The sequence below is a fragment of the Argentina silus genome, assembly GCF_951799395.1.
Source record: "Argentina silus genome assembly, chromosome: 10".
Classification (NCBI taxonomy): domain Eukaryota; kingdom Metazoa; phylum Chordata; class Actinopteri; order Argentiniformes; family Argentinidae; genus Argentina; species Argentina silus.
Window position 1 is genome coordinate 3,104,843 of NC_139664.1, and position 10,016 is coordinate 3,114,858.

Below are 10,016 nucleotides of genomic sequence, written 5' to 3' on the forward strand. Positions count from 1 at the left end.
ACACACACACACACACACACACATATACCATATGTTGTTCACATCTCCTGCTTCATTCTCACTGTATATCTCACTCATCCCTCCCAGTGCAACATCACAGAGACGACAGAGTCGGTAGGTGACAGTAAGTTGCAGAGAGGGAGCGCGTTGGCCTGACAACACCAGGGTTCTCTGTCTCTCTCTCTCTCTCTCTCTCTCTCTCTCTCTCTCTCTCTCCCTCTCTAAAGCCATGTGCCATCGAGGCTGCTGTGTGCAAATATTCAATTAGGAGACCGGCAGCTGGAGAGCCTGCGAACTTCACTGGACGCGTGAGCTCAGACATAGAGAGATGGAGGGAGAGAAAGAGAGGGAGAGAGAGGGAGAGAAAGAGAGAGAGAGAGAGAGAAAGAGACACTGTACAGTAAGGTGCATAGAGAGATATAGAAGACAGCACCCAGATAACGTCTGGCATACGAAAACTAAAATATAGGTACATACAGCAGGGAGGTACTGGATACTCTGAGAAGGGTAAATACATAGAGGATGGTACCGTGAAGGATGGAAATAGAACATCAAGTTAGAGACCATACCCAGGTGTATTGCGTAGCTACATGTACAGTACCAGTCAAAAGTTTGGACACACCTTGCCAAGAGTGTGCAAAGCTGTCATCAAAGCAAAAGGTGGCTACTTTGAAGAATCTAAAATGTAAAAACATATTCTGGTTTGTTTAACACTTTTTTTTATTTACTACATAATTCCATATGTGTTCCTTCATAGTTTTGATGTCTTCAATATTAATCTACAATGTAGAAAATAATTTAAAAAAAAGAAAGAAAGAAAGAAAAACCATTGAATGAGAAGAAGGTGGGTCCAAACTTTTGACTGGTACTGTAAATGTGAGTCAAAGTGACAGTCAAAGACATCCATAGGAATAGGAGTAGAACACAACAAGTGAAAGAGTCAATGCTGTAGCGATCGAGGGCTGGATAGCGTGTGGCTCCAGCTGGGATCAGACCGGGAACCCCGAGCTCGCTAGGCGAGGATCGTTACACCACTTCCTCCATTCAGCAAGTGACCTTGGTGACCGGTGGCCGCTGTGGCCTGTCCCAGGGACCTCTTTCAGCAAGTGACCTTGGTGACCGGTGGCCGCTGTGGCCTGTCCCAGGGACCTCTTTCATCCGAGCGCACTGTCCACAGTGCTAACACTGTGTCGACTCACTCTAGCAAGAGATCATAGTGTCAAATTTGTGTCAATTCGCTGACGTGAGTTCCATTTTTCTGAACTTGGCTAGTTGCATGAGTGTCTAGGCTACTAGGGGAAACTAGTTTATCCTTAATGGACTCCTGGGGAACTATTTATAGACTATTTGAAGAAGAAGAAGAAGAAGAAGAAGAAGAAGAAGAAGAAGAAGAAGAAGACTCTTTATTTGGCCATGCAATCAATTCTCATCAATTGTAGGAATTTGACACTTGCACACCCCTCCAGAGACAACACACACACTGCACATACTGCACACACCACACCCCCAAGGAGAACAGGGCTCTGGGCACAGGGCAGCCATAATCAGCGCCACTGGATAGGGGTTAAGTGACTTGCTCAATGTATAGACTTATAGCTGTGACAACAGCTGACGATGCCTGTCACAAGGTTGCGTGTTGCAGCGTATGTTGTACTATGTTGAGTATTTTGAACGGAACTAGTACTCTGCACTGACGTTGCTTATTAAACATCGCAGAATTCTAAGGTACTGGGAGAGTGTGTAGAACACCGGAGGTGTGTAGAACACCGGAGGTGTGCATTAACAAGGCCATCCGCAATTCTACCTCCTACTTCAGCTCACTAGTCCTGACGTCAAAAGAACCACTGTGCACTGTCCTTGGCATTTCTATACAACCCTCTCCCGTCAATATCTACTTTCGTCTCCATTGTGAAAATGGATGCACTGGATGTTACTCCGAAGACATTACGATCGTACGCACCGTGGCTTCGTGTCTTTTCTCAATGACCCGAACCTTCATTTCGTTGTACAATGGCAGAAACAGCAGCTGTTTGTTATATTGATGTATTGACAAATCACAAATGAGTTCGCAGCGACTCGATTGCACTTGTTTTAGAGGCCAAGAGAGGAGATGTGAAGTAGAGGGTGAGCAGTGGTCAATTGACACTGTTGTGGATGGCAATGATTGACACCTCGTGTTAAAGATGGAGATGGAGAAGTATTAGCTGTTGGGCATGCTAGTCTGAGTCATGGGGAACTTGCTGTGTGGTAACAAGTAAATAGTGTTATTTATTTCCCATAAGAGCATGCTGCTGTGCAACAGCTCTGCAATACATGGAGGTCAATGTGCTGTGTGTGTGTGTGTGTGTGTGTGTGTGTGTGTGTGTGTGTGTGTGTGTGTGTGTGTGTGTGTGTGTGTGTGTGTGTGTGTGTGCGTGCGTGCGTGCGTGCTCTTCTCACTCTTCTCACTCTCACTGAAACCAGGGGCTCTTCTCACTCTCACTGACACCAGGGGCTCTTCTCACTCTTCTCACTCTCACTGACACCAGGGGCTCTTCTCACTCTCACTGACACCAGGGGCTCTTCTCACTCTTCTCACTCTCACTGACACCAGGGGCTCTTCTCACTCTCACTGACACCAGGGGCTCTTCTCACTCTTCTCACTCTCACTGACACCAGGGGCTCTTCTCACTCTCACTGACACCAGGGGCTCTTCTCACTCTCACTGACACCAGGGGCTCTTCTCACTCTCACTGAGACCAGGGGCTCTTCAGACAGACAAAATGGTAACCTATGGCGCCGGAAGAATCCCAATCCCCGTGCTCAGCGGGGGGGAAAACGGAGACGAATACCCATCTTCTTTTCAACCCCCCTCAGTGAGAGTAGCCTTTGTGGGATGAGCCTATCAAAGAAGCTAAAATCCCTGGTCTTCACCGTAGTGATAGGAAGTCCCTAGGAACTGACTGTACAGCCGTGCCGGTGTACATAAGCCAACTAACACACTCGAGGCGGACCCTAGACTACAACTGAGTCCTGTGACAACCTGACAAACTGTCAATCAAACGTGGAGCCTGGCTGCTGTTCTTGTGGTCTAGTGGTCTATTTCAGCGTTGGAATATAACAACAGCTTGTTATATCATGAAGCCAAAAGGGTCTATTACTCATACGTGAACTGTACATGTTACATAATGTTTACATCTACATAGTGTTTTGCATTTGCGGTTTTGCACTCAAAGCATGTTTTTTTGTTTTTTTTCTCAAGAGTGCATTTCCATCTCTGAACATGTCAGTTATTAGCCGGCGATTGAAAACCAAGACAAAAGAGTTGAAGGACTTTTTGTTGTCTGTGTTTTTTTGAAAGCGGCCTTGTAGTCAACACATTTACATAAAATCCCCTTGTCTATGTGTTTCAACTGTACCTAGATCCAGCAGATGCGTCTTTACTGCTACAATTGCTCTGCCCATGAAAAGTCCATATTAAGTGAGACAGAAGGTGAGTGATTGTCAGCATAAGGTACTGCACTGTGCACCCTTCAAAAGCAGCATGGGATATATTTTGCGTTGCCAAACAAGCGTTGAAAATCAGTATTGATTTTCGAAAAACCCCAACCCGCAACAGAACTCCGTGAACTCTCTCTGTAACGTTCTTAGCGAGGGCTCCCCTGTTCACGTCCATCAAACTCTGAACACAGCTACAGTAGCGCGCCATTTGTATTCATTCCGAGTTCCAACAGCAAGACAGCAAGATGACTCAGCAAATCTCTCCAAAGACAACCAGCAGCTTTTAGAGGGGAATTGCAGTTCCTTCAGTGACAGGATCACCGGCAACCAGTCATCCTGCACTGTATCCCGAAAATAGGTCTAATACTCACACTAATAGCAGTTAATAGATAACACTGACACTGTAATCTTAACTAAAACTCTCTAATATAAGGAATACAGTGTATAGTACCTTTAAATGTAATACTAATACTCCACCAATAATACAGATTAAATTAAACTAATACCCTCAGTTATATTGTATCATCATACTTACAGTACAATAATATGAAAAATGCAAAAACACTGAAACCATTATAAGCTTCTATCTGCAATTAAAACAGTCTGGACAGTGCTTTGGTATCCACAGTTAAAGTGATATGACTTGAGGTACCATAACAAATCCACAGAGAATAGTGTACTTTAAGAGCGGTTGGCTACAGTGATTATATTGCATAATGTTGCAGCAGATTTGTGGGTCAACTGAAGTGACATTGCCAAAAACAAAGATAAGTCCCAGACTCACCAAGCTAATCATTTTAGCTGTAATTAGGGTTGCAACATTTCTGTAAGTTTCAGAAACCTTCCAAAACCATGGTAACTTGGGGAATCTATGGAAACTTTGAAAAATGATCAGAAATGGTTCTTCAAATACTACTCTGCAAATGTAAATGTATTTTCGATATTGTTTTTCTCTGTGCCCATCTTGCCTGTGAGTTACAAGATGGTAGAACATTTTGTTATATATATATATATATGGGGGTTGACATACTGTATGGGGGTGTTTTAAAATATGATGTTTCAATTTACAGCTTTTTTTGTCTTTAAATAGTAATGCTGCTGGCTAAAAATCTATGGATTTAGGGACAGCAATGTAGTAGCAGGTGGACAAATAACAATCTAGAACATAATCTAGACTTCATCATAAGCTGTTTAAAGCGTTCATTAATTGGAGTATCAAGTGGTCAATATCAGGTCATATCCAGAGATAGGTCTCATGGTATCTCTGCTGGATCAATGTATTGGTGTTGTATGTGATAGTACAGCTTGTGGCTAAAACCATCTCATCTCTTGACACAGGATATATTGAGGAAAGAGTTTGTGATTTATTTTTTCTAAAGATCCCATCTAATTTTCTTATTTTACAGTGCCTTGAAAAGTATTCAGACTCATGCACAGAGTTTGTCCCACGTTCAAGGCAAAACCAAAAATACTAAAAATTTCATAAATTGATTATAAATGTGTACTTGGAGAACCTGAGTGTTTAAGTGGTGTTCATTCTGAAGTTGTGTGAAATGTTATTATTGCACTCAGATGGACTCAGTGTAACTTGTTGGGAAAGCTTTTGCATTTGAATTAGTGTCAAAGCAAAGGGTATTTTTAGTCATGCAATCAAACTGTTTTCATTTCTAGATAATCTCAGAAGTGTCTTCTTTTATATTGAGAGCATCTAGTGGGCTGTGTAGATAATTGGAGAAAAATCCTGATTCAGTGTATTACAATTTCAGACGATACATTGATCATTTACCAACCATTGAATGTTTCCAGGAAAGTTTTCCAGGAAATTTTCTGGGAATACCCGTCGTTTGCAACCCTAGCTGTAATATCACAGAACTCTACTGGATGCAGGATACCGGTACTGTACTGTGGTTGTTGTTTGGTTAGCACGTTAGCAGTGGTTGCTAATAAACATGAACCACTTCTGAGCTTCATTTGTACCCTGACAGTTCCTATATCTCTGGTGGCAGCGCAAAAACATTGCATGTTGTTCAAATGGCTCAAAAGACCTGAAAAACACAGTCAAAATCCATAATTCATATTGTTGTTTGCTATGGTTGATTTATTTGAGGTTTTTGGAGGGGAAAGTGGTTCAGCGGCGTATTCCACTGTTCTACCATAAAGCTAGGACGTGGAACATATTTATCTAAAATGAAATATTAAAACGACGACGTCCCACAAGACGCAGAGGATTACTTTATGGTGGAGAATATAAAACACGAAGGGTTACAAATATAACACAGGTTCATCTGAAGGAGATGAGGGAGGGCCCTCGCTGTGGGACACGCACTCTATAACGCCTGGTACAGAACTCTATAACGTTGAGTTAACTCTATAACGCCTGGTACAGAACTCTATAACGTTGAGTTAACTCTATAACGCCTGGTACAGAACTCTATAACGTTGAGTTAACTCTATAACGCCTGGTACAGGCCGGTGACACTTGCAAAAGATAGCCTCGCCTAGCACCCTGTAAAAGATAGCCTCGCCTAGCACCCTGTAAAAGATAGCCTCGCCTAGCACCCCGTAAAAGATAGCCTCGCCTAGCACCCTGTAAAAGATAGCCTCGCCTAGCACCCTGTAAAAGATAGCCTCGCCTAGCACCCTGTAAAATATAGCCTCGCCTAGCACCCCGTAAGGTTTTGGATAGGATGAACGGACCCAGGTGGGGTACGTATCATTGAGGCAGACGAGTAGGCAGCAATGCCAAAAATAAAAGGATCTTTATGGCGACGCAGGACGCAAAAACACGGACTTACTCGAAAATAAAAGTCTCCAAAACAGGAATGGGGAATAAACAGAAAGGCTATGAACTAAACTCATCAAAAAATAAAAGGAGATAACACTTCTCACAAAAAGAGTACTCGTAAATATCAAAGGCTTACTTTTTCACAGGTGACAATCACACGGTGAAGACTGAGTGGGAAGTGAAGGGAAGTGAAGGTACATAAAGCGTCAGTGACAATTAAACACAGGTGCCGGTAATGAGTCCACGATGAGTGAGTGAGTGAGTTGGTGAGTGAGTGAGGGAGTGAGGCGGCACAGTGGATGGCCAGAGGGAGACCCCTAGGGGTCGCACTGGGAAGTGCGACCCCACCCGTAACAGCACCCGCCGTCCCTATAAACACGCTAATTAGCCAACCGTCCCAGTGCTTAACTAGTAAGTGCTCAAGTAGTCCTAGAAATAATACTAATTAGCCCGAGGCCAATTCATTCAGATAAAACGGACTCTCTCAGTAACCGAGCAGCCTTGGTGAAAGCCAATTTGGAAATGTTAACACCAAACATTGAAGGCCAGGTTCACTAATGTGGATTATCACACCCCATTTTGAAGAGGTTAATAAGAGAGAAAAATAAAACAAATGATTTTCCTGCAATCATGCCAGGAATGCACCTCTTCTTTGCATCCACATTACTTCATTCAAGAGGCCCAAGCCTGCACAGATAGCATCATAAGAAGTGTGTGCCAGTGAAATTAGACTAGGCTATTTTGGTACCGGAAAATATTATTTTGGGTTCAGTTACTTGAATCATTCTCATGCTTTTCTCATCATGTTACATAATACAGGCCCTTTAGCTGACCTTGCTCCAAAATGACCTGGGTCTCAGTTTGTAAAACATGTAACAGTAAACAAAAGTGGCTTTTTATGGTGGGTCAGTTGAGGCCTTTACCCTTAGGTCAGATTCTAGTGCCCATACACGCTAATTTAACTACTGTACCCTGATAGAAAATACACATAAACAACCCAAAAGGTAAAGTGAAGTCATTGGCTCAATATGTCATGGCCTGGGGGCGCTTAGTGGCGTAGCACGCTAATGCGCATACCACATAATCGCAAGGTTCCTGGTTTGATTCCGACCCTCGACATATCTTGCATGTCATCCCTCCTCTCTCTCCCATCCTTCTTGTCAAGCTCTACTGTCTCTATCCCAATAAAGCAGAAATGCCCTAAAAACATATTTAAATCCAATCTCCAATATCTACCATCACATTACTCTTGACTACAGTGGGTCAGGCAATCAATGAGATAACAATATTGTTGTAATGTTGCGCAACCAAATCATGTGCAAATTATGTGCATTATTATTTATTATATAATTATGTGTGTCGCTCAACAATTCCAAAAAACAGAGTATACACAGAATCACAGCAGCACCGTCTTACACCAACCAAAACCAAACATGGAGGCTCTTTTTGTGGTTGGTTATCAAAAATCCTTTTTCTCTGTCACAATCATGAAACACTAAGTACAAGAGATATTTGCATGAAACATTTATGCCACACTGCAATTCACCAAGATTAATGCCTTAATTGCATGTTGATTGCTTCTCCTTACACTGATCCAAAAGCTCTCGAGGTTCAAGGAAGTGGATGGATAAGAGGAAGTGATTGCGTCGCCATTACTCCCCATTGCAGCGTCGCATTGGATCGAAAGAAAAACTATCGAGGAGTCATATGTTCTCCTAATCATAGATCTAGAGCCAAATGTGTTTCATCTGAGTGTTTTCATTACATCAGGACCCTGCTAGGATCGTTGTCAAATGTCTTCATTCATCAAACCGATGTGTGAGAGACGTGCGGTTTTATCATCTCTGTTACAATGAATCAGAGTTGAAGTATCAATATTGTTTAGTACTGTGCATGAGCTCATTGGATCGTCACCAGGATGTGGGGTAGCTGGGACGTTTGGCAGCTAGCTACAAATTCAATCTCATTTTCATCTCATTACATGAAAGTAATCTGACTTGTATGCCTTCCAAGAATGAACCACCGGCAAAATACAAGGAGGGGGTTTAGAACCTGATTGGATAGATAAACCTTTCATAACTTGTCATCTCATTGAAAGCATTTGCCAAGTCGTAATATTGAAAAAGACAGTTATGCAGATGCGGTTAACCTCGCTTCATACTTCTCCAAACCTACAGTATCAAGCCACTCTCATGCCTCATCCCATTCCAGCCGACCTTTGCACTCATCACCGAACGTTGTCAGCTCCAAGTTGTACAGTAGGTCAGAGCCTTTATGAAATGGGTCACCATGTCACAAGCAGTTCCATTGAGATCGGATCCATAACTCTGGCGTCATAACAGCATGGCAGGTTTCTGTTAATCAGCTAATTACTGGCTTCCTGGGGGGCATCGATCCTATTAAGTATGGACGACCCCCACGGGGCTCAAGAGCTCTGCGTGCATATGGTGGTGCTCTATGGTGTCACTTCAGCTCTGTAGCATAACGTTAGTGTGTTTTGAGTGGGAACAAACTCACTGGTCTGGAGTCTGTAGGCCTGTGAGGTCATAGGAGGGACCAGTGTTGCTGCGTCAGTACATTCTGGTAGAGGCCGCGGTAAAGTCAAAGTGGAGAGTGGCCAATACTGTAGCTATGTCAGCACAGCACTGTTCAGGGGTCGTCGGCCATGTTGGCATATGTAGTATAACAGGATTGAATAGTGTCACTGTATCAGTAGGGGTGTCAGTACCAGAGGCCATAGAGAGCTAGAGTGAGAGAGAGTCAACTAAATAGAGTTAATTAAGGCGAATTAATTAAAGATGAAAAGTAGAGTTGGTGGTGGAGTGGAGTGGAGTCACAGAGGCGGAGTTAGAGAGACAAGTTAGAGGCGGAGTTAGAGAGAAAGAGTCAGAGATGTAGAGTTAGAGGCAGATGAGTAGAGTCACAGAGGCAGAGAGGCAAAGACAGAGGCAGAGTTAGAGGCAGATAGGTAGAGGCAGAGAGGCAAAGACAGAGGCAGATAAGTAGAGCTACAGAGGCAGAGTTAGAGAGAGGTAGTCAGAGGGGCGGAGTCAGAGACAGAGGCAGAGTTAGAGGCAGATAGGTAGAGTCAGAGGCAGAGTTAGAGAGAAGTAGTCAGAGGGGCGGAGTCAGAGACAGAGGCAGAGTTAGAGGCAGATAAGTAGAGTCACAGAGGCAGAGAGGCAGAGACAGAGGCAGATGAGTAGAGTCACAGAGGCAGAGTTAGAGAGAGGTAGTCAGAGGGGCGGAGTCAGAGACAGAGGCAGAGTTAGAGTCAGACAGGTAGAGTCAGAGGCAGAGTTAAAAGAGACAGGGAGGCCGAGTCAGAGAGGCAGGACTCACCCATCTCTGGATGGGGCCTTCCCTCAACAGGAACGCTGACTGTCCTCCGCAGCAGCTTGTTCCTGTGTGACTCGGAGCGCCGTTCGCGCATCAACAAAGGGTGAACCTGTGCACAGGGAGACAAAGTCAACGTTAGGTATGGCAAATTATTCGAACTTCCATAAGGCTAACAGTCGCTCTTTTTTTTTTTCTTCTTTTTTTTTAAATATGTTTTTTTAGGGCATTTCTGCTTTATTGGGATAGAGACAGTAGAGATTGACAGGAAGGATGGGAGGGAGAGAGAGGAGGGATGACATCCAAGATAGGTCGAGGGTCGGAATCGAAACCAGGAACCTTGCGATTACGTGGTAGGCACATTAGTGTGCTGCGCCACTAAGCGCCCCCAACAGTCGCTCTGTTGAGGACAATA

The 10,016-nt window shown here is 43.7% G+C and overlaps 1 protein-coding gene across 1 annotated transcript in view; it reads right to left on the reverse strand.

The window, feature by feature from the left end:
* The window catches only part of syngap1b (synaptic Ras GTPase activating protein 1b), a gene marked incomplete at its 3' end in the record, with an annotated part of 59,628 nt that extends 49,921 nt beyond the window's left edge, over nucleotides 1–9,707 (reverse strand). The window contains exon 1 of the mRNA XM_083678136.1: nucleotides 9,608–9,707. Within this exon, the coding sequence (XP_083534262.1) occupies nucleotides 9,608–9,698 (91 nt within the window). The 5' untranslated portion in view covers nucleotides 9,699–9,707. The remainder of the gene's footprint in view (nucleotides 1–9,607) is intronic.
* Between the last annotated feature and the right edge of the window lie 309 nt (nucleotides 9,708–10,016).